At 44.1% G+C, this 24,856-nt stretch overlaps 1 protein-coding gene and 1 non-coding gene across 2 annotated transcripts in view; both read left to right on the top strand.

Moving 5' to 3' along the window:
* The window catches only part of ARNT2 (aryl hydrocarbon receptor nuclear translocator 2), a 143,915-nt gene that overhangs the window by 71,007 nt on the left and 48,052 nt on the right, over positions 1–24,856 (top strand). The window contains exons 6-8 of the mRNA XM_035131344.2: positions 1,636–1,738; positions 6,258–6,323; positions 9,244–9,329. Coding sequence (XP_034987235.1) covers positions 1,636–1,738; positions 6,258–6,323; positions 9,244–9,329 — 255 coding nt within the window. The remainder of the gene's footprint in view (positions 1–1,635; positions 1,739–6,257; positions 6,324–9,243; positions 9,330–24,856) is intronic.
* On the top strand, positions 11,467–11,539 carry TRNAA-UGC (transfer RNA alanine (anticodon UGC)). The gene has a single exon. It is a non-coding gene; the product is annotated as a tRNA-Ala (tRNA).

Genomic DNA, 24,856 nt, shown 5'->3' with positions numbered 1-24,856 from the left:
GAATTTGCATTCGTTGCAAGTAGCGCTTCAGATGTAGAAGCCCACGAGAAAGATGAACGCTTTGTGGTCATTTGACAGAATCGTAATCAGAACAAAGTTTACTGCCTCCCTGCGCTCAGCCTCTCATGTGGAACGCAGCTGTGCTGTTATTTGTTCTTGATTTGCAGTTCACTATGCACCAGTGAAAAGGACTTAGAAATTAAAAATGGGAGATGAGAAGACAGATGGAATTGAGCGGGGAGTGGAATTAGTAGGGGAGGAGAGAGGACTGTGGTACATATGATTCAGTAGTTGGGGAGAAGCTCATACTTTTTGAGATTGCACTCACTTTCCTGCATCCTTCTGTATGGAGTGGGAGTGAGGCCCATATCGTGGCAGGTTGAGGGAGGCTGAAATCCTAAAATGATTAGGATGTTAATCCATGACTGGCTGAGTGTGTTTTCCAAGAGTTGATGGTGAAGGAGAAGAGGCAGTTGACCTTTTCTTGAGCAACAACATTTTTCTGAACTATGGTTTGACCCTATATTTTTGGGTTTCAACTTCTGGCTTGTCCTCTGGTTCTAACTTGCTTTTAGTGACTACTTGCATGGGTTCCTTGGCTCACACCAAAAAGCTGCCCACAGCCCAGTCCTGACATCCTGCTTGCATAATGAGGAAGTTGATGAAGCCATCTTCCCAGATGTCTCTATGCAGGAGATGGCGAAATGTGGAGAAAGGAAATAACATGTTGTCCAAATCCAAAGCAGGACATTGCGCTGTTGAGTGTATCCCCCCTTTGAACCTAGCAATCTCCTTTGGGGATATGAATGATAGCTGTAAAATTGTGAAGAGGGAGGTCAGAGTGGATCCTACACTCAGCTAAACATGTAACAGTTATTTAACCTTCATACCTCAGGGATTCCTGCGGAATTTGATTTGAATGACTCTTGCCTTCATCAACTGCAGGGAGAGAACTGGCCCTTTGCGTCTCTGGATGAAGAAATGTAACCACCGAAAACTGGATTGTTTGAGATCACTGTCATCTTTTCCCTTGTCATAAATAGTCTTCTGAGTCACACCTCTAAACTAGGTCACGGGGTTGCACGGGTATAATTCAGGGCAAGATCTGGCTTGTGCAGCAACCTTTTGAGGCATCTTCTAAATGCATTCCAAAGTGAAGATGTAATTGTCAAAAATATGACTGCGGGTAGCATGCTTCATTAAGGTGTCCCATGCCAGAATATCACATGGATGCAATTACGACTTTCATAACTGTCTAGCATTGGGAGCAGAAAGGGAGGGTTTTTTCCTAAGTTTTCCAGTATGTGACTTGATCACAAAATTAAACAAAGTTATATTGCTTTATTTGAAATACATTTTTTATTATTAAGGTTTGAATAATGGTCTTGTTGAAGTCATGTTCATTGGTTAATTACAGTTCTAGAAAATGCACGCTTGTTTTGGTTTTAGTCCGTTATCTCCTGCTAGTATGTATGGGAGATATATGCCTCCAGAATCTTTCACTACACACATAGGCTCCATGGCAGATAAGCAGGTACAGAAAAAGGGATTATGGGTGAGTGAGTGAAAATGGTAGACTTGTGACTCATTCTTCTCCTTGTTTTCTCCTTCTCCCCTCCTCTTCTATCTTCTTAGGGAGGATTTTGGATTTGAAGACTGGGACAGTGAAGAAAGAGGGCCAGCAATCTTCAATGAGAATGTGCATGGGATCGAGGCGGTCGTTCATATGCAGAATGAGGTATACGCTTGTGTTCAAACATGCAGTGCTTCATTGCTTTCCCATTACTGTTGCATCTAGACCTGAACTGCTGTTGTGTGCCTCCAGAAGCAGCAATATGGTGGAATAGCCTCCAGTGGAGATTAACTGCAAAATACTTGGGTAGACTTGATGAAAGTACTGCAAGGATTTGGTGGAGTTAAATTGAGTGGCATTGCCAGTTTGCAATGGTAAAATTTAGATTTGTTGTTCTCCCTATTTTTGCCTTTTGCTATGCCCACCAATTGTGTGTGGTACCCAGAAGGAACCCTTGGGTTGAAAAGGGTTCCCCACCTCTGTTTTTAACTGGACGTGCCTGGGACTGAACTTGGAAGCTTCTGCACGCAAAACAAAAACCCTAATTTCCCTCCTATGGGATTCCCATAAACATGTGCATGTCCATTGTACAAAGCGAGGGGAGGGGCGTTTCCCTAGACCAGCAAGGATTCCTATGAATTGTTCCTCTAAAAAAGCAAGCAAACTTCTAATATGGTTTCATTGGACAGCAGATAAACAGTCCACAGGCTTTCCTGCAGACGCTTGGAACTGAAAAGCATCCAGATACATTGATTGGTATCTTCCCTTGGATTCAGTCTGTGCAGTAAAATATGGGGAACATGAATGCTTGGCAAAGTTGGGGCTCTATGGCCCCATGATAGACCTTCTGATCTGCAAACGTTCGCCCTCTTGAGTGGTCACCTGGAAGGGTTCTATTTTATTTCCATGCTTGGCATGTAAAAGGTCAAAGGATCAGCTCCCAGCAGCTCCAAGCTGCAAACTGGACTAGTGAGAGGGCGTGGCAAGGTCAGGAAAATTCAGGGACATTGGAGGAAACTCTGGGTTGGCTCCACTGCTGCATGATCACTGCCCCTACCTTGTCTCTACCTTGCAGCAGCAACCCCTCACCACTACCGTCTCCTCCCTTGCAGAGCTGCTACAGCCAGTGCTGAGTTAGATGGACAAGTGGCCTGGCTCAGTATCACAAGTCAAGTTTCCTTTCAAATATGAGTCTCCATATTGGTGGTTCAGCAGGCCATGAAAAAGGTGGATTCTTTGCCAACCCATGAGTAGCATATGCTGTTCATTGAAGTCTCTGGTGCCTGCTTTCATTACCACGTCAATAAAGCTGAATTTTGCATTTTTCTGCCATTAATAAAAGAACCAACAGCTCATATCCTTTCTACAGTCGTGTTTACCAGAACTTAATTTCCCCTGTACTTCTTCAGGAGGGAAAAAATTATTCAAATCAACCACCGGAATGCGAGCCTTTGTGTCATCCTAATGTGTGACTATTGAAACCAGCACTTTAGGGGCCAAACATTCCACAGTGGAATGGAAATGGGGACTGTGTTTGCGTTTCACAACAAACCAATGTTATTATTTAAAAACATGTTGAAAGGCAAGAGGAATTAATCACCAACTAATTTTAGCAGATGAGCAAATCTCGAGAACATCTTCATTTTGCAATTTTCAAACATTTTAGGTGACTGCCTGTTAAATGTTTTATTGTCTCGGTCAAATTGCATTTGCAGTAATTAAACATCCCATGGGTCTGTGGTTTATGATTTAGCCATTCTTTGGCCTCAGAATATATTTGGGATTCTTCTACTCATTCTATCTCATAAATTGTTTTTTTTTCCAGTTTGAGGTGCTGAACATCATCACCAACATCATTATTTAGTATTTCTTAGATTTCTATACCACCCTTTATCTAATGATCTCAGGGTGGTGTAGAACATTAAGAACATAATTTAGGGAGTATAATAATATAAAACATACAGAGCAGAATACTAGGCAGCATAATGAAATAATCATAATAACAGTCTCTCCCTTCCCCCCTCCAGGCTATAGATTATTTAATGGCCAAAGGCTTGAGTAAAGAGGAATGTTTTTGCCTGGTGCCTAAATACATGTAATGATGGCACCAGGTGAAACCGTTCTTGTGTTGTCACCCTCTAAACATCTTGGGGAGTGGGGACATAGAGAAGGGCCTTGGATGACAAGTGCAGGGTCTGGGTTGGTTTCAACAGTGTGATGCAGCAGCTAAAAAAGCCAATGCAATTCTGGGCTGCATCAATAGGAGTATAGCACTTAGATCAGGCATCCCCAAACTTCGGCCCTCCAGATGTTTTGGACTACAGTTCCCATCTTCCCCGACCACTGGTCCTGTTAGCTAGGGATCATGGGAGTTGTAGGCCAAAATATCTGGAGGGCCGCAGTTTGGGGGTGCCTGATCTAGAACAAGGGAAGTAATAGTACCACTGTGTTCTGCTCTGGTCAGACCTCACCTGGAGTACTGTGTCCAGTTCTGGGCACCACAGTTCAAGAAGGATACTGACAAGCTGGAACGTGTCCAGAGGAGGGCAACCAAAATGGTCAAATGCCTGGAAACGATGTCTTATGAGGAATGGCTTAGGGAGCTGGGCATGTTTAGCTTGGAGAAGAGAAGGTTAAGGGGTGCTATGATAGCCATGTTTAAATATATTAAAGGATGCCATATAGAGGAGGGAGAAAGGTTGTTTTCTGCTGCTCCAGAGAAGCGGACACGGAGTAATGGATTCAAGCTACAAGAAATAAGATTCCACCTAAACATTAGGAAGAACTTCCTGACAGTGAGAGCTGTTCGACAGTGGAATTTGCTGCCAAGGAGTGTGGTGGAGTCTCCTTCTTTGGAGGTCTTTAAGCAGAGGCTTGATAGCCATCTGTCAGGAATGCTTTGATGGTGTTTCCTGCTTGGCAGGGGGTTGGACTGGATGGCCCTTGTGGTCTCTTCCAACTCTATGATTCTATGTATGGGGAGAGGTGGTTCTTCCTGCCATGACAACTGCTGGTAGCCATTTTGTATCTTTTCAGAATCATAAAATTGTAGAGTTGGAAGGGACCCCAACAGTCATCTAGTCCAACCCCCTGCAATGTAGGAAACTCAACTAGATCATACATGACGGATGACCACCCAACCTCTCCTTTAAAACCTCCAGGGAAGGAGAGTCTGCCACCTCATGGGCGTCTGTTCCATTACCAAACAGCTCTTACGGTCAGAAAGTTCTCCCTGGTATTAAGGAAATGTTTAGGACAGTACAAAGGGGAAAGAAGAGGTGACAAATATTCAGAGAAAGTTCTGTAAAGTCACATTATTCTTTTGCGGGGCTGAGGTGGGGAGAAGGGAAAGAAAGAAAGAAAGAAAGAAAGAAAGAAAGAAAGAAAGAAAGAAAGAAAGAAAGAAAGAAAGAAAGAAAGAAAGAAAGAAAGAAAGAAAGAAAGAAAGATCTCGGAAATTTCCTCAGAAATAAATGTCTTCAGATAAATTCCAGCTGAGCTCTAGTTGAAAATCCTTGTGGTGTGTGCTCTCCAAGTACTGGAAATGAACTTCTATGAGTTGTTATATTTACTGGTCAGTCTTGCCAAACAGTCAGCCACCTGGAGATAAAATCCATCCCTTCCAGGTGACCACTCGAGAGGGAGAACGTTTGCAGATCAGAAGATTCTTTTGTTTTCATTCAGCTCACCACAAAATGACTAACGCAGGCATAGGGCTTGTAAAAATAATGATTATGGGCTAGTAAAAAAGAATCGTGGGCTAGGAGCTCCTTTACCAAACTGTTGTTGATTGTGCAATTTGTATTTCACCCTTTTTCTTTTATGAGTTACGGTTTTCTGGTGTGTGTTTCCCTACCCCTACCTAATTTGAACAATTGGAACATCTAGGGCAGCCTGGTGTCTCCAGGAACTGTTTTGACTGGGCCTGATAGAGGTTCCCATGTGCACTATACATTTAAAGCACTATTATACTGATTTAAAAAGTCATGGCTCGCCCACAAAGAATCCTGGGAACTATAGCTTCCTAACTGCAGGTTGCTAATAGCCTAACAGAGCTACAATTCTCAGAGCTCCTTGGGAAGAGGGATTGATTGTTAAACCACCCTGGGAACTGTAGCTCCGTGAGCTCAAAGGGGGTCGCCTAGCAACTCTCAGTACTTTTAACACACTACAGATCCCAGGATGCTCTGGTGAAGCCATGGCTATTTAAAGTGGTACAATACTGCTTTAAATGTACAGTGCAATGGGGCTGAAGCTGTAGTCCAGAACATCGGGAAGGCAGCCGGTGTATTGGGGGAAACAGGTCAAGGGACAGACAGTTTCAAGGAAAATAGCCTACAGTTCTCAATCCAATTAGGTTTGCTAAAAATCGTCTACACAAAAAGATTCCTGATGCCCCATACTATATTGGCCTGAATATAAGCATCACTTTTCCCCCAAATTCGGACCGTGAAAAGTTAAAGTGCGGCTTAAATTTGCGACCTTATGAAAATTGGCTTTTATGATATCACTCCTGAAACAGACATACGGTAAAATGGGACGGGTGTGAGTGCCCACGGAATTTTAAGGGAGCGGCTTATATTCGGGTGTGGCCTACATTTGGGCCAATACAGTATTGTCTCTCCCCTTCCCTCTGCAATCAAGTGTTTTTATTCAACTAGTTGATGTGCTGGTTTGCCTGCAGGTGTGGAAATGCACCGCTGGATCACTTGCCTCTAAACAGAATAACCACCATGCGAAAAAGATACAGGTAGGTGTCTTTCCTTCGCTGATTCAACATCCGGTTGCCCATTTTGTCAGGTCTCCTCTCGAGACCCTGGAGAGTTGCTGCTTTTCAGAGTAGACATTGGGGTAGATCCAGACTTAGCCACGCTTAGAGTAGTCCTCTTGGAATCAGTGGGACTCAGTGTGTAAGTTAAGTCACATTGAATTCTGAAGGTTGACTCAGAGTATGTTCATGTTTGCAGCTTTAAAACACAACGAGGTCATTCCCACCCCCTGCATTTGAAGCAGGTTGGATTTGATTTAAATCACGATTTAAATCACTAGTCAGTATGACTTGATTTAAATCATTTTTTTAACAGAGAGACTCATTCTTGCTGGTGTAATCTTAATATTTACAACCAGATGAAGGTTTCGTTTTTGGAATAATAAATTTTCAGAGTAGTTTTTACAGTTATATCAAAAATTACTGATTTGATTATACACTTAGAAATACATTGACAGATAATTATGAAATTATTGTGAGGTGTAATAAGTTAACTGTTGATATTTGGAAAACTTTTCTGCTGTACTTTATTGGAAGGAGAAAAATAATCATTCCTTAAAAACAATTTAAACAACTTATTTAACTAAAACAATAACATTGTAGCATATGTATCCAAGTTTGTTAACCGACGTGGTTAAATGATTTAAAAACAAAACAAACTTTAGTCTGAGGTTTAGCACACATGAGAAACTTAAAACAAATCCATACTTCCTGATGAATAGCCTTTGGACTATAAAGGTAAAGGGACCCCTGATCATTAGGTCCAGTCGTGACTGACTCTGGGGTTGCGGCGCTCATCTCATGTTATTGGCTGAGGGAGCCGGCGTACAGCTTCCAGGTCATGTAGCCAGCATGACAAAGCTGCTTCTGGCAAACCAGAACAGCACACGGAAGCACTGTTTACCTTCCCACTGTAGCGGTGCCTATTTATCTACTTGCACTTTGACGTGCTTTCGAACTGCTAGGTTGGCAGGAGCTGGGACCGAGCAATGGGAGCTCACCCCGTCACAGGGATTCGAACCACCAACCTTCTGATCAGCAAGCCCTAGGTTTAACCCACAGCGCCCCGTCTATAATGTAACTTAAATAGAAAACTATCTTTAGAAAGATTTTTCCTCCAAAAGCATATTATTTTAAAAATCCGATTTAAATAAAAAAATCAGATTATTATTATTATTATTATTATTATTATTATTATTATTATTATTAAAAAAACGATTGATTTTTATCTACCCTGATTTGAAGCTGCATATGCATGGTGGTGTTCAGATTAGAGATGGGGCAGGGATGCCTTCCCCTGGTGCTCATTACTGTTTTGGTTCTTCTATCCATACAACCTGTGTGGAACTCCTGTTCATCAAACAGCCATCTTCACTTGTCCACTCTTCTGCGCATGTGTCTCAAGGGCTCACATTGCCACTTAATCCACATCCAGTTTTCTATTTAGACTGAAGCTGGTTTGAGGGGGGGGGAGGGGAACCCCACATCAACCAGCCGTATTTCTCAAGGAACTGCAGGATCGATTTAGATTGGGGCTAGCTAGTATTGTATGAACGTGGCTTCTAAAACTAGCGATGGGAGCGCACTGAATGTGGAGTAAGTGGTAATGTGAACATTTGGATCCACCCCAATATGAGGCTACATACTGATGTGATTCGCAATAAGGAAGACAAGCTCAATATGGGCCATTACCGCTGGCCGGTGATCATATTTGTACGGCGAGGAAAAGAGTGTTAATTGCTTGATATGTGGAAGCTAAAGAATTCAGTAACTTTGCCAACGTGCTGATTTAATTTTAGCAGAGCAATTGAGTTAACAATTGGCAAAAGAGTGGAATTACGATGAGCAAAGAACTGATCTCATGCTCTGACTCTGCGTTCTTTAGTTAAGTACATTTAATTAGAAATAAAAAAATTAAATGCCAGTGTGTTACATCCCTATTTAGGTAGATAAGACTTAATCTTATATGCTATAAGATTCATCTATAATGTTCATCTTTTGAGTGAAATCAGTGAATGAACAACTGGGAGGAAGAGAGATGAACACACTTTCTCCATCCTATGCCACCATCTGCTCTGGGGAGTCCGTTTTAATTGTATACTGGTTATTAAACTAGTGGCTCAATTCAATCATCACGTCAAACCATGGTTAAGGAAGCATTAAGGTTTGGCATTATGCCTTATATAGAAATGAAAATAATAATAATAATAATAATAATAATAATAATAATAATAATAATAATAATAAACCCACAGTTTGCAGTTGGCCAACAAATTCAAATTGAAAATGGTGGCTTGAAGTAGGTTTGCAAACCATAGTTTGACTTGATTCCTGAATTAACAAGCTATAGTTAAGGCTGTTGCTCCACTTCCAGATGTCAATGCAACCTGGAGAACCAAGTGCTGATTAGAGAGAGAACAGAAGCAGACAAGCATTTGTAAGCATAGCTGCCAAGTTCTCCCTTTTTTTTAAGGGAGATTCCCTTATGCTGAATAGGCTTCCTCGCGAGAAAAGGGAAAACTTGGCAGCTATGGTTGCAAGCCATGTTTAGGGTACTTAACTATGGTTAGCATAAACCATAGTTCAGTATGATGACTGAATTGAGCTAGTGCTGCCGCAAAGGTCCTTAAATGGGAACTTTGGGCTCAAAATTGAGAGGGGAATAATTCAGCCTCCCACTCCAACACTGAGGCAGTGTTGAGGAGCGTGAATTTTTTTTTTTTTATGTTTGTAATGGTGGGGGCTTACACGGAAGGGATAAAATATTTTGAAGATGGATATAGTTTGGCCTTACTGTGGCAATAGCAACAGTCTTCTTGGGTTCGTTTTTTAAATGCTTCTTTTGAGCTCTGTCAACCACAAACTTAATGACATAATACAAGTGTTGTTTATTTCCATTTAGGAATGGCCTTGGCCCGGTGAAAGAAGGAGAGGCCCAATATGCTGTGGTCCATTGTACTGGTTACATTAAAGCCTGGCCTCCGGCAGGTAAAATAGGCAAGGCACATCTTTAATTCTTTCTATATGAATGTTTTTGGTTTGGGGAGTGTCTCCTTATGTTCTGCTGAAATGGATGGGAGCACATCCATGCCCGGGCAGCCTTATCCCTCTGACCACTCATCATTATCACACTACCAGTCCCTGGGCTCTGAACCTTCTTCCCTTGGAGGTTCCCCATCTGGTTCCTCCCACCATTCCTCTGTCCCCAACCAGTCCATAACATCCCCCTTTGGCTTCAATCAGGGGCCCCTGCTCATCACAATAACGAGGCACTTTTATGTCGTTTGGTGGGGTGGTTGACTTTTGTGGGGAGTGTTGCTTTTTGGGGGTCTATGTTATATTTGTTTTGGATTACCATAGTTGGGGAGAGGGTTCTAAGCATCACCTTCTGTGAAATGGCCATTTCTTGGTGCTCACGACAGTTTATTAGATTTCCAGGTGTGCCTCTCGGCCCCCAAAAGGGATGGGTACCCCCCTGAGCCTAGGGGATGCTCTCAAGAAGTACAAGGTATTCCATAGCCAAATGTCCCTGATTTATTTCTGCAAGTTGAATCTAGGCAGGTGTTACAGCCCTACTCAAGAGCATAACCCACCCCAGTGCTGCTTATTCCCATATATACACTCTGCTAGCCTGTTTTGGTTCCCAAGGTGGGGGAAGCTTCCCTGGGGCTCCAGACAAGCAATAGCAGCGCAGCATCTCCTTGTGGGATGAAAGTAGCCTCCTTTCCCCATGCTGCTTCCAAAACCATAGGTCCTTGCAATGTCTTGACATTGCAACATCTCCTTCCTCTCGGGACTGGTGGGGGGTGAACTTCAGCTCCCATCATTCCTGCCAGAAAATGCCAATGCTAAGGGGTGATGGGAGTTGTACTTTGGGAGCTGGGATCTGAGCTGCTCCCCCTCCCCACTCATCCTTTGAGCAGCGATGTGTTGGCAGGCAAGTTAATGGGGAAAGAATTGGGCCTGGAGGTGGCAATGGGAAATCAGTTTGGACAGTGAAACGTGACCAGAGTGGAGAAGGAATTGAGCTGATGGGTGGGGACCCTCGAATGGCCCAATCAAACATTGAACACCCCTCTCCCCAAAGGGTTTTTGGTGTCTGATTGGCCCCCCACGAAGGACTCTGATTCATTTTCAGGGCAAGCAGCCTGCAGCTCACCCATCCTTATGGGCAGGTCAGCTCTCGTCAGCGGCAGTCCGCTCCAAGCTTTCGGATGGGCTCAGTAGGGTTTTTCTTTGGAAAAAAATCAGGCATTCCAACGGGATATTGTAATGCATGCAAAGGAAAGAGGCAGCCCAGCTGCACAGCCATGCCTTGGCCCTCTGTCCCCAGCCAGCAGCCACCTCTGATGCTGAACTGGTGTGGAAATGCAGAAGTTTGGGATCTAGCTATGGTCGCAATTCACACCGTGCAAAACCCTGGAACAGTCATGGGTTCACCGCCCCCAAAGAATCCTGGGAACTGTAGTTAAGGGTGCTTCCATACACTGAGCTGCAGTTCTCAGCGCCCGTGATAAACTATAGTTCCCAGGATTCTGTGGTATAGGAGTGTTTTAAACGTATAGTGCAGATGTGGCTGAAGTTATAGTAGTTCAGGGATAGCCATAAGGTTGCTGTCTTAGATGTTTGGGGCTGCACATCCCAGAATCCCTGAATGTCAGGTATGCTGGTTGGGAGTTGTAGTCCACAACCTCTGCAGGGGCACCCCTTGAACATTCCTTAATAAGACCATTCTGGAGGGAGAGGACTTAGGTAAATACAAGGCTGCTGTTTCTTCAGCTTCTCGCTTGTGGAGGTTGACCTTGTTTCTTCAACACTCAAAAGCCATTTATCTCTGGTGTCAAACCAGATTTGGAACTGACTGGATCTTCACAGTCAGCTTGTGATAACAGCATTTTGGGGGGGGGCAGTGCTGATGATGAAGAGCATTGCATTTTGGCCAGAACAGGTAACTTCTGTGTTTCCTTATAGACAGTTCAAAAGCACCCAGTTTGAAGTCAGTGAGAGTTTGCTTCAGAATGGATGCTTTTGAGCATAACCCCCCCCCCCAAGGACATCCTGTTCCCTCTCAGTCTGACTCAGTATAAGACAGTGCCCTGTGTTCTGGCCAAAACACACTAGGGAAGGTGTTGTAGCTCAGTGGTTAGAGCATCAGCCTTGCATGCAGAAGGTCCCAGGTTCAATCCCTGGCATTTCCGGGTAGGGCTAAGAGTACCCTCTCTCTGAAATGTTGGAGAGCCACTGCCAATCAGGGTAGACATCACTGAGCTAGATGGGCCAATGGCATGACTTGGTATAAGGCAGTTTCCAAAGTTCTGGCTGAACCACATTGGGTATCAATCGAAATGCAGTACTCTTCAGCATCTTGAAATGCGTTCTGCTTTTTTCTATTTCCCATCAGATGCTTCCCTTTTGTGTGTCTGTGTATGGATATTTTAGAATAATAGAATTTGTAGAGTTGGAAAGGGACCATGAGAGTCATCCAACCCCTTGCAATTCAAGAATATTTTGCAATAACATGGGGCTCAAACCCATGACTCTGAGATTAAGAGTCCCATAACCTGTTGTTGTTGTTAAAAATTATATACCTTCCTTCGAACAAGGATCACAAGGCGGTTTTCAATATAAGAACACAAAAATACATAACACGGTAACAAACAAACAGCAATAAGGAGACACAGACAGAGATAGTTTAAATAAGGTCATGGATTGTTCAGTTAGCCAAAGGCCTGCCTTGCCTACACTGAAAGCAGCTTTTTGGAGCCTAGGCATTATAACCTCTGCAGTAAGTCAATCCTGTCCTGTTTTGAATGAGGGCTTCTGGGAATGACATTGCTTTTCCCCTTTCTTGGTCCATTGCACTGTTCAAACACACACACACACACACACACACACACACACCAGTAACTCAATCGCTCGCATGGGACTATTTCCATATGGGAAAATGTGAAAAACAACAGGAGACCAAGAGGAGAATCCAGCATTGTGAAGGGGTGGTTTGGCTGACCTTACCACTTGGATGAGCTGAAGAACTCCTCTTCCCTCTGACAGCTCCTGCTGATATGAATCAGAACTGGAGTTATCTTGCCCTTTCATTGCCTGAGCTTGAACATACCACAAACACACATTGGGGGCGGCTTTCTTTTCTCTGCCCCCCTCCTCCCCGAAGAATGCAAATGCCCTCATCCCAATCACACTACAGCCATAGGCTCTCTTAGCCAATTTTAACTTCTGGCCGTACATATTTCTGGTGGGTAGTGCTGTATTCTCTTTTGCATCTTCTTGACAGTTTTAAAGATAGCTTGATTAGTGTGTGTGTGTGTGTGTGTGTGTGTGTGCACGCACGTAGATGGCACACAGTACGTTCTTCTGGCATTTCAGAAGCCACTTAAACCAAATGAACCTAATTCACATCACATGGCTGCCGTGTGTGCTGCAGCTATGGAAAGTGCGGTGGGGCAGGGGGAGGTCAGAATCCTTCCCTTTGTGTTTCCAGCTGGCACTTAAGAAGATGGTTGGGTTATTGTAAATCACATAACCGTTTCAATTTCGCTTTTGGATTACTGTAAAATAACAAAAAACGAACGAACAAAAAACACAATTTCAACTGTGATTTCAAAAGAAAAGGTCGGCAAAACAATAGGAACACAGGAAGCACCCTTACTACCAAGTAAGCCTTTTTGTCTATCCAGCTAGTATTCTTTACTCTGGCTGGCAGCAGCTGTCCAGCACCCTTCCCGGGGCCTACTACCGTATCAATTTAACTGAGATGCCGGGATTGATCCCAGGTCCTTCTGTATTCAAAGCAGGTGTTCTGTCGCCCATGTTACATACTGCAGCTGGCAGCAGATCTTCTGTATTCAAGTCTCTCCCAGCCCTTCCTGGAGATGTTGGGGGTTGAACCTGGAGCCTTCTGCATGTCAAGCAGGTGTTCTAACCACTGAGCTATGGCCTTTCCCAGAAGCTGCTTTATACCGAGTCAGACCAGTGATCCACCTAGTTCAGTATTGCCTGCACTGACTGGCAGCAGCTTCATGGGGTTTCAGACACAGTCTTTCCCATCTTTTCTTCCCTGGTCCTTTTAGCAGAATATGGGATATTCTGCATGCTGTCGTCATTCAGCAGTATTCAGCCAATAATCATAGACCACACCTGAAACTTTATATCAATCCAATTTACTAATCATTCGGTGGTTGCCATTGGCAAGACAGTTTGCTTATAACTTTAGATACTGTGTTCAGTCTGAACGGGTACAAGCAAAGCTGAAGGGCTTTGAGTGACCGCTGTGGGTAGACTTTGTGCATTGGGTTGTCAGTGTGGCACCCATGGGTGCATATGTGCCTTCTCTGGCACCCAGGGAGTCCCCTCTACCTCTGAAATTAGACTTGGAAATAACCATTCTGTTGTAGTCATATAATAGGTTGCACAACAGATTCTCCAGTTTGCAAATCTGTCCACGGGCCCAAAAAGTTTGGCGGCCCTTATACTAGATACGGTGTGGGGGAACCTTTAGCCCTCCAGATGTTGCTAAACTATGACTCCCATCACCCTGGCCATCAGCATTGCTTGCTAGAACTGAAGGAAGCTGTAGTTGTAGTTCAACAACATCTGGATTGCCAGAGGTTCCCTTCCTTAGTTCTAGAAGAACCTTGGCCTGTGCTCGGATTTGTGTGTGGCTGCCCCATGTGGTAAATGGTTGAACTGCATGTGGCAGCGTCTCAGTGAAGTACATTAAGGACCTGGACTGACTCTGCCCACCCAGACTTGCCATTGGACAACTGGACAGGAAAGACTAACTTAGGTCCATAAGTTTCAGTGGGTCTAATTCTGAGTAGAACTTAGTTGGATGCAATCCAAGGTGAGAGCTTCGTCCAGCAAAACAAGGGCAAATCCTCAAAACCCAGCTAGCCCAAAACATCTAGTCCAATGGTTTTCCCAACCTCCCCCCCCCCCCCGACCACTTGAAAATTGTTGAGGGTCTTGGTGGACCACTTGCTTTTTTTTCCTGCCTGTTACCTCAATTGGAATGTGTTGTGATCTTGTATGATTGTTAAATCATATTTCCTCTGCTTCCTTTATTTCTTATGTATTGTGTTTCATTGTATTCAAACTGTGATACAATGCGAGGAATAAAAGCAATTAAATGCAATTAAAAAGTCATTATGAATACTTAATGCAAGGGTTGTACCGTCTCCCATCTTCAACCACAAATCCTCAGACCTTCCAGGGTCCACCTAAATCAGGGTTTCCCGAACTTGGGTTTGCTACTGGTTTTGGACTACAATTCCCATCATCCCTGACCACTGGCTCTGCTAGCTAGAGATGATGGGAGTTGTAGTCCAAAACAGCTGGAGGGCCTGGTTTGGGAAACCCTGACCTAAACAAAGCTTGCAGACCACTAGAGTTGTGTAGACCATAGTTTGAGAACAAGGGACAAGCAGAAACTAGAATATAAGCAGTCTAGAACAGGGGTCAGCAACCTTTTTCAGCCGTGGACTGGTCCACCGTCCCTCAGACCATGTGGTGGGCTGGACTATATTTTGGGGGGGGGGGTGAACGAATTCCTATGCCCCACAAATACCCCAGAGATGCATTTTAAATAAAAGCACACATACTACTCATGTAAAAACACCAGGCAGGCCCCACAATTAACCCAGAGGTGCATTTTAAATAAAAGGACACATTCTGCTCATGTAAAAAACATGCTGATTCCCGGGCCGGATTTAGAAGGTGATTGGGCCGCATCCGGCCCCCGGGCCTTAGGTTGCCTACCCCTGGTCTTGAAGCTTAGCTAGCAATCAATCAATTGCAAGTGCTGACCGTCTTGTTAACGGCCTCATCCCACTTCCTCCAGTCCGGCTACTGGTGATTTGAAGTTGGGCCAGATTAAGGGTGTCTCTCTGCCTGCTTATCATAAGGATACTCCCACCCCTGATTGCAGGAGGGTAGATTTGGGAGCAAGTGCTGACATTTACTTAAAAAGTTATCGGGCAACTATGCCACTCCTGCAGCAGCCAAGAAAAATATTGACTTCTGATGCTCCATGCCAATGTGAGTCTTCTCTGTCCACCTTCTGCCTCTGAACCATTTCGCTACTGGCATGGGCCGGAAATGTACGGCTGGAAAGCTGAAATGAAGGGATGGCTAATAAAAGCTGTCTTTCAGGGAGCATGCAGCCTTTTGGGTGGGAGAGAACTTCCAAAGTCCCTTTCTCTCTAAGAACTTCACCGGGAAATATTTTTTTGCGCTTTCCATCTTTAGGGGAAGCCATTGGGGCCTTTATGAAACCAGTTGCTGATGACACTGTATATGCGCCTCTCAGACCTATTTGCATGCCTAGCAACCGGGCAGGTTTCAAGCTAAGGAAAGGACAAAGGTTTTCTATGCCTAACAGGCCTGGAAACCAGGTTTCTATTCCTGTGCTTTGATGAATCGTGGCCATTTCGCCCTGGTGAGTGGAGAATCTTGGCCAGGTCCAAAGGGTCCAAAAATAATCAAGACTTTGAATGCTACCTTGGACTGGGTGTTAATTAAAACAGGGCTGAACTTTGCATCTTTACAACCATGCTTTGCCTTGTTTATGTATCAGAATCTGTGTCTCCGTACTTTACTATAAATCAGAGGTGAGGGGGCTTTTTCAACTACTTCTGGCCAACATTCTGGGGGCCGCATGCCAGTAGAGGGCAGGGCCAGAGGCAAAGCAGGCGGAGCAAAGATTGCAAATTTTACCTTTACAGATCCTCCATACAAGCCGTGGGTGGCACTGCGGGCTAAACCACTCAGTCTGTTGGGCTTGCTGATCGGAAGATCGGCGGTTCGAATCCCCGTGAAGGAGTGAGCTCCTGTTGTTCTGTCCCAGATTCTGCCAACCTGGCAGTTCAAAACCACACCAGTGCGAATAGATAAGTAGTTACCGCTGTGACGGGAAAGTAAATGGCATTTCTGTGCACTCTGGTTTCCGTCACAGTGTTCCATTGCACCAGAAGTGGTATAGTCATGCTGGCCACGTGACCCAGAAAGCTGTCTGTGGACAAACACCAGCTCCCTCGGCCTGAAAGCGAGATGAGTGCCACAACCCCATAGTTGCCTTTGACTGGATTTAACCATCCAGGGGTCCTTTACCTTTTACCTTACAGGCAGCAAAAGGCATTCAGAATTCAATGACATATTCCCGCCAGGCAAAAATACTTGAGGGCGTGAAGTATGGCTGCTGAGGGGTGTGGCTGTGAGGAGTAGGTCTGCCCTGGGAGTTTTCCAAGGGCCTGACGGAGGGGCTTGCAGGGCTGTATTTGGCTCCTGGGCTCAAGGTTCCCCACCCCTGCCATAAATTGCTCAGAAGGAGGAAGCTGGCTTTTTTTACTGTGTAGCTTTTGGCAACGTTGCCTGCACACCATACATTTAAAGCACGTGAGTCCCCCCCAAAGAACCCTGGGAGCTGTAGTTTGCCACCACGGAGCTACAATTCCCAGCACCTTAACAAACTACGCCCCCTGGGATTCTTTGTGGGAAGCCATGTGCTTTAAATGTACGGTGTGTGTGCAGCCCAGGAGTCCCGTGGCGACGTGTTAATTCCCTAGCCCGCCCCCCAGCACACAAAATAAAATTAAGCGCAGAGGAAATTGAATTTGTTCACATTTTTCTGCCTTGTAATACAATTACAGCTGTTAAGTTCAGGTATGGAGAGCAGCAAAAGGCTGGCTTTGGCTTGCTTCGCGGGAAACTTTAGAACAACCTGTTCTGAACGCTGAAAAGCCAGTAACCTTGAAAGCTCAGGCCCCGACATGGCCCCACCTCGCTGCTTCTCCTTGGATTCACACCAGGAAACCGAGGAATTCAGAGCAAGCTCATCGCATCTGAATAGCTGTTGCTACTGTTCTTTGGGAGCTAAATACGTACAGCGTTTATCTCTGAGGTATTTAGCGCAAGTAATTAATTTGAAACGTTCTCCTTTTGCATACCTTGCAAACTGGCCTGCAGTTTTCCAAAGCCTATCTCGGGCTTTTGAGAGCTTTTTCAGAGCCTCGGCTGTCTGCAAGGGGGGAACTGCCAATGGCTACTTGCCATGATGGCTATGTTCCACCTCCACTGTTGGAGGCGTTATGCCTCTGAATCCCAGCTACTAGGAATCACAAGCAGGGAGAGCAGTTGCTCTCAGGTCCTGCTTGTGAGTTTCCCATTGGGGCATCTGGTTGGCCACTGTAAGAACAGGATGGCAGACTAGATAGGCCTTTGAACAACAAAAACAGAGATAATGGGCTAATGCTGCCAATTTCTTCAAAAGTCCAATACAAAACAAGCAGCACGCAAGGGCACCAGATTCAATCAAGTTTCAATCAAGTATTATTAATCCAAAGAGAAAACAATAAGAGAACCATATACAAGTGCTGACACAGAAGCCAAAATCAAACGTTAAACAGATAGCATGTACAAATAAAAGGCAAACCAGTCTTTATGGTCTTTGAGGCTATATAGCGGTCAGCAAAGTGGCAGCAGGTCGAACGAGGTGTCAATGGTAGACAGGCTGCCGGCGTTTTTTTGCCTGTTTCGCCCATATGATGGGCTTCTTCAGTAGTTTCTCCTTGTGCTTTTATGTTTAGTGCATTCACTGGTGGTGTAAACCAGGTCTTATTAGTATTCGAACTAAATCACTAATATACATATAAACAAAACAAATATCAAAGACAGTACTTACAATTTGTATGAAACCACTGAATATGTAAATGAGAGAACCTTTTGAAAAAAAACCTGAGCATTGTGGCCTAAGCCTAGATAGGCCTTTGGGCTGATCCAACAGAGCTCTTTTTGTGGTCTTAAGAAGGAAGCAGCAGACTTCCCTTCCATTAACTTCCTTATCTTAGCATCAGAGCCAGAGAACGCTTTTAGATATGTGGTCCTCCCCACCTGCAGTCCAAAACGATACTGTTAATTCTGCGCCAGGATCTCAGCCCTGTACCCTGCATGTCCCAGAGGTGATGCTTCCCTGCTGCCTCTTTTCTGGTGCTCCAATGGGCACTGAGCAGCCATTTTAATTTCCCAGAATGCCGAGGAGCACCCCAATGTACCATTGTGGGACATTAAAATAGATGCCTTTAGGGTTGCCATTTAAGTTTCCCACAATGCCCCAGAACAACAAACCCGCCAAGTGTCCCTATTTTCCAGGGACAGTCCCGGGTTTCCAGAAGCCGGTTTCTGATTTGATCCCGGAATGTCCCGCTTTCCCTTAGGACGTCCCTGTTTTCATGGGTGAAATGTTGGAGCGTCCGGAATAGGACACCCCTGTTTTCATCGGAGAAATGTTGGAGGGGATGTCTCTATTTTCACCAAAGAAATGTTGGAGGGGACATCTCTATTTTCATCGGAGAAATGTTGGAGGGTATGGAATAGGGTGTCCTTGTTTTTCTCAGAGAAATGTTGGAGGGTATGGAACAATGCTACATCAGTGGCAAGGCACTGTAAAAAGCTGAAATGGTAACTCCAAGTAAAATAAAAAAATTCCTTCAGTAGCACCTTAAAGACCAACTAAGTTTTTATTTTGGTATGAGCTTTCGTGTGCATGCACACTTCTTCAGATACCATATCTGAAGAACAATACAATATCTCCAAGTCACCTGGGACTCATCAGCAGGCTGCTGTCTTCTTCCAGGACTTCTGGTAAAGGGGACGCTGTGCTAAGGGCCCCCACAAACCTAGAGTTTGCCCTGTAGGCCAGGCCTAGGTCCTGGCCTTTCATGACCAAAGTACTCGCATGTGCCCAGATCTGGCGTTGACCTCTCAGAGGTCTGGCGTTGACCTTTCCTCTATCCTCATCTTTCTATCTATTTTTTACGTGTTTCGCCTGCCAAACATTCCTCATGGTCCTATGCTATTTATTTATATAGTACCAAACAGATGTCTCCAAGCTAAATGAAACCAGACTTCTTTGTCTCAGAATCATCTAGATACACACTCAGCTTTCCAGCAGTACGGGAGGCAGCTATTAAGAGTTTCAGGGAAAGAAGAAGAAGAAAACATTCCCCAACTCACCCCCAGCTAAATACACTTAGCAGCAGGTTTTGGGGGAGTAGGTAGAGGGTTGGTTTATCTCTCCCCCCCAGCTCTTTCCAAAGCTGAATGCGCCTGAGATCGGAGTCACAAGGGCACTTGTTCTAGTGAGCAAACAGATGACCTAATTTCACAGTCTTTCACCTCCTTTTGTCTGGAGGTCATTATGCTAGGGAGGGGGCTCTTTGATTCCCTCCATCCATTTTGAGAAAAAGGCTGGCACGCTCCTTGAAGTCTTCCTCGTGGGTGGAAGGAGATGCAGAGCGCCGGCTCTTTTCCAGAACTACCTCATGATAATTACTTCAAGTCTCCGTGGCCACCTCTCTCGAGAAAAGCCCGCAAACCCTTCAAAGTTCATATAAGGAATTTGGGGGTGATGTTTTGGGCATGCATGGCCCTAGTCAGTCAGTCATTACGCCTTGGTACAGGGACGCAGGTGGGGGGCTGGCTGAGGGCAGACAGAGGTCGGTGGGACAATGTCCCTTTCACCCTAATGGACCAACCACCAGTGGGGAGGCCTGGGTTGAGATCTGGACTTATCTTTTATTTTATTTTTGTAATGTTTATTTTATTTTTTTTACCAGTTTTCAAATTATTATGGAACCATAGGGACAAGTCAACCATAACAAAAATTTAATAATGCATCCAGCTAAAGGCAAGGCATACGAAACCTAAACATATTAAATGATAATACCCAGTCTAAAATCATGACAGCCATATTTCTCTAGATGGCGGCACGGGGAGAGATACAATATCTGTAAATCTGAAACTAAACTATATGAAATAAAATCCCACCATATTGAATAGAAATGATCAGGATTTTCCCTTAGAGACCCATAACTCACTTTTTTCTGCAATAACTAAATTCCAGAGATTTTTATACCATAAGGATATAGTCAGATTTTATAACTATTTCCACTGTTATGCTATAGAGATCCTGGCAGCTGCTAGCATCCAGTTCCTTATGGCGAAATTTCTTCGTAGTATCCTCACATTTAAAGCTCAGTAAGTAACCTTGACCCTCTCCCTACCCCCCACCCCCAAATATCCTAACTTCCTTCACAGGGTTGTTGTGAGGATAAAATGGAAGGATAACCTATGTTTCCTTGGAACTCTTCTAGGATAAAAATGTAATAAGTAGCATGCCTGAAAACCTTTCATAGCACCGTCAAACCTTGGTTTACGACCGCCTCCGTTTGCGACCGCTTCGGTTTCCGACCACCGCAGACCCGGAAGTGTTTACATCCTGGTTCCGCGGCGCTCGGATGCGCAGAAGCGATCTGCGCAGCGCGTGCATGCGCAGAAGCGCTCTATCGATACTTCGCGCATGCACAGACGCGTGCCTTCGGCGAGCGAGCGATTTGGGGAGCGACCGGCTCCGCGGAACGGATTGCAGTCGCAAAACGAGGTACCACTGTATGATGAGTTTCAGTGACTGACTTGGGCCACCAAACATTTTAAGCAGCATGATACCATTTTAAACAGTTAAGACTCTTCCCCCGGAGAGTTGTTAGGAGACTCCCGTATTCCCTTCACGGAACTACAATTCCCAGAGTTCCCTGTGAGAAGGGATTGATTGCTGAACCACTCTGGAAATAATAGCTCTGTGAGGGGAAAAGTAGAGCTGCCATATTTTGAAGAGCAAAAAAGAGAACACTTTTCCTGACTTTTAACTATGGATTGCTATGACGGCTCTCATTTTAAATACCCTTACTATATATAGGCTATAAAAGCTGTGATATATCGCTAGTAGCAATGTTCTTAACTTTCAACAACAACAAAATAGTAATAATACATATTGCTCCCTCAATTGCCACATGAAAGTATTTGGGCTCACATTCACATCTTTGTGAACATAAGTGTGCACAGAACAATTTATTAAACTGTTTAACATGTACATATGGGTTCTTCTTAAGGGCAGGGGGGGCTGTTAACTCTTGCCCTCCCAGGCTCCTCTTGTAGCTGAGGCAGCGTCTTTTTAGTTCAGCCACAAGACAAGGGATTTACACAGTATGTGGCCTATTTAAGATGCTGCTCTATTGTGATTCTCTGCTGCAGACTAGCTTACCCGGGTGCCTTAGATCTGAGTCTAATGCACTAGGAAAAAATTCTTGGGTTACCGTAAACAAAACAAAACAAAAAACCTGGACATTTTGCCAATTTCAAAAATCTGCCCAGACGGAAATTTTTATCCTGAAAAAGAGGACGTATCCAGGAAAAAGAGGACCATGTGGCAACCAGACCTGAAAAAGAGGTCGTGTTCTGGAAAAAGAGGACACATGGCAACCCCAAAAAGGCATCTCCTAACAACTCTCAGCACCTTTAACAAACCGCAGCTCCCAGGATTCATTGCAAGAAGTCACGACTGTTTATCGTGCTTTAAATGTATGGTGTGAATGTGGCCTTGGCTGCCAAGGAGCTCTAACATGTTTATGTGAAAAGGTTTTTCTCTAGCGGAATGTAGGGTTTTGTTTTGTTTTTAACCCCATTGCCCTACAAAATAAACTAAGTTGAGTGTTAATTCTGCATCCCAGGAGGGAAGTGTTTGAAATTGCCTCATGAAAACCCATAATCTTGTTATCCAGCTATTTCGGTAGGTTATTATAACATGCGAAATGCATGTTATGGTAGATTGTGAAACTGAACACTGGGACATTAGTAGGAAGAGACGCCTTCTATGAAATGAGCCTTTTGCCCAGACCTTTGATTATCCATTTGCTTTGTCTGCTTGGCTAGCTGGCTGGACATATTAACTTTGTATAAAGTGTTGCGTTAACCCTGCCCACCAAGTGCAGAAATGAAATGCCCCCATCCCTTGATATTTGCCGTTCTAAATTTAATATTAAAAAAAGGTTTTGTCTCCCCTTCATCCCACTCAATTAAGGGATCTCATATTTCTGAGAAGGAAATGAATTTTTATGCAGTCCATATGATGTTTTTTTCCTAATCGGTTTTGTTCATCGCATAACAATGGATGGAAAATATTTGGTTGAGAGAAACTGTAAAGTGTGTGTGTAGGAAGTTTTATAAGTGTTAAAGCGAAGCCAAGACTAGTGTTCCCGTCCAGAGAGTTCCCAAGTGCACGTCGCGCGCAGAAAGACCCTCAACCCACCCAAGTGTCAATAAAATAACAGCACATATTTCTTTCTCGGTTAATTCTCTCCAAATTGTCACTTTTTGTTTTGTGTCTAGATATCCAGGTTCTGTTTTCCATCAGGGCCGGCTCCACTATTAGAGTGAGGTAGTTGCTTCAGGCGGCAGACACTGGGAAGCAGCAGTAGGAGCCTCCTCTGTTCCTCCTATACCCCCTGAGCTGTATGTGCCACAGAATTATCACCCCCATCCCCATACTAGGAGAACATTATTATGATGTTGCTTGTTTTGAAGTAAGATTCAACTGCGGGGTGCCGTCTTGTCCTATTACGTACTGATGTTCTGTGGAATTATAAGGACTAGCAGCTTTCCCCCACTAAAAGCCAAGCTGCTTAGGATTCTGTGGGATCTGTTGAATTTTGAAATGGACACCTTGCTCCATAACTTGTGGCACCTCTGTGTCATACACAGAGTGCCCCCTGCCCCATTTGCCTCAAGCAGCAAGATGTCTTGAGCTGGCCCTGTTTACCATTACTGCTTAACCAGTGTTTCTTTCGAGAGCCTTATAGTCCAGCAACCTGCATCTCCATTTTGGTTTCAGTTCCCTATGCCCTTAACAAATAATTAACAGTTCCCATAGTTCTTTTTGGGTGGTTGGGTGGGTATTGTGCTTTAAATGTTTGGTGTGTAAACAGCCTAAGTAGCTGGAGATGGAGGAAAGAATTGAACCAATTTGGGTAGGAAATTTAATGTTCACACACACACACACACACACACACACACACACACCTCCTCTTCACCTCCATGCAAGCAGAAAACTAGCACAGCGTGGAACAGATTGATGTGCTAGCCACTCACAATACTCTTCAAATACAAACACTCGTTGTCTCTAGCCTTTGACTACTCAAAGTATATGATCTACATTAGCCCAGCCATCTTTACAACAGCCCTGAAAAGGAGCTCAATGAAAATTATCTCAATATTTGCAAATGGGAGGGGACACTGAGGTTAGGAGATTGTTGCTTGCCTTTAGCCACCTTCATGGAAGAACAGTGGCCAAAAAGGGCAAAAGAAGACAGGTCTGCAAAAAAATTTTGCATGGACTAATTTGTATTGATAGATACATATTTAGAAATAACTACTGTCATTTAAATAGAAGCACTACCTACATACCCCAAACGGTAATCCCACTTCCACAATGACAACAAATTCTACCCATTGTACAATATGCAAAATACCACACCCATATGGTGCTGTGAAATGGGGTGTGTGGGGTTGGCATTTGGGTTCAACCTTGTTTCCAATATGAAATAATGGGCAGGCATCAGTCTTCCTGGTGTACCCATATATGTATGGAAAATTATATGTAACATTACAAAAGTTGTAATCCACCTTAAATCCATGTTAATGTTCAAAAGTGACTTATTTGCAACTATCAGCCAGGAGAAGAAAGAAATATAAATGGTGGACTTTTACCAATAGTAGCACCTGAGTTGTGACTGGATTAATTTTTTGGCATATATATATATATATGCTCTGAAAGGTTTAGTGAGTCTATTGAGTCACGAATTGATTAATACCAGACCAATTACTCGATTTCTTATGAGTTGTGCATATGATGGGATAGCACAGCTAATAAATTTTCCAACATGGTGTTGCTTTAATAGTATCTGCTACTTAAATTTAATCTACTCCCCCCACCTTGCCATCTAACGAAAACCTCATTTCTCAACAAGGTTTCGGTTTGGGACATTTATTTATGTTTCTTTGCATTTACAGTAGGCGAACTGTTTTTGAAAATGTCTGCCTGGTCATTTGCACTGCACTCTGTTCGACGGACTTCGTTTGCCTTTAGTGAGCTCATCCCCTACCCTGTTTCTCATATTTTAAGACATACCCATAAAATAAGCCATAGCAGGATTTTTAAGCATTCAAGGAATATAAGCCATACCCCGAAAATAAGACATAGTGATAGGCGCAGCAGCAATGCCGGCCGCGGCAGGAGGAGGAGGAAAAAAATAAGACATCCCTTGAAAATAAGCCATAGTGTTGTTGTTTTTTGAGGAAAAAATAAATATAAGACGTGTCTTATAATATGAGAAACACGGTAGCCCAATCTGCTTGGCTTTGCGGTGTAGTTATGCCATCCTGTTCACTATATGATTCCCTCACTGGCTGGGAACATACATGTGACTATACTAGGAAGATGACAGCTGCGCTAAGGCTGTGGCGATGAGAATAGTGCATCAAGCAATAGCAGTAGGAATATCTCTGATGCCAAACATTACTACAGTGGTACCTTGGTTCTCGAACTTAATCCGTTAAGCTGCGGAAGCCGCGTCGGACGTTCGGCTTCTGAAAAACATTCGCAAACTGGAACA

Source organism: Zootoca vivipara, chromosome 14, assembly GCF_963506605.1.
Source record: "Zootoca vivipara chromosome 14, rZooViv1.1, whole genome shotgun sequence".
Taxonomy (NCBI): Eukaryota; Metazoa; Chordata; class Lepidosauria; order Squamata; family Lacertidae; genus Zootoca; species Zootoca vivipara.
This window is presented reverse-complemented; position numbering and strand designations above follow the sequence as displayed.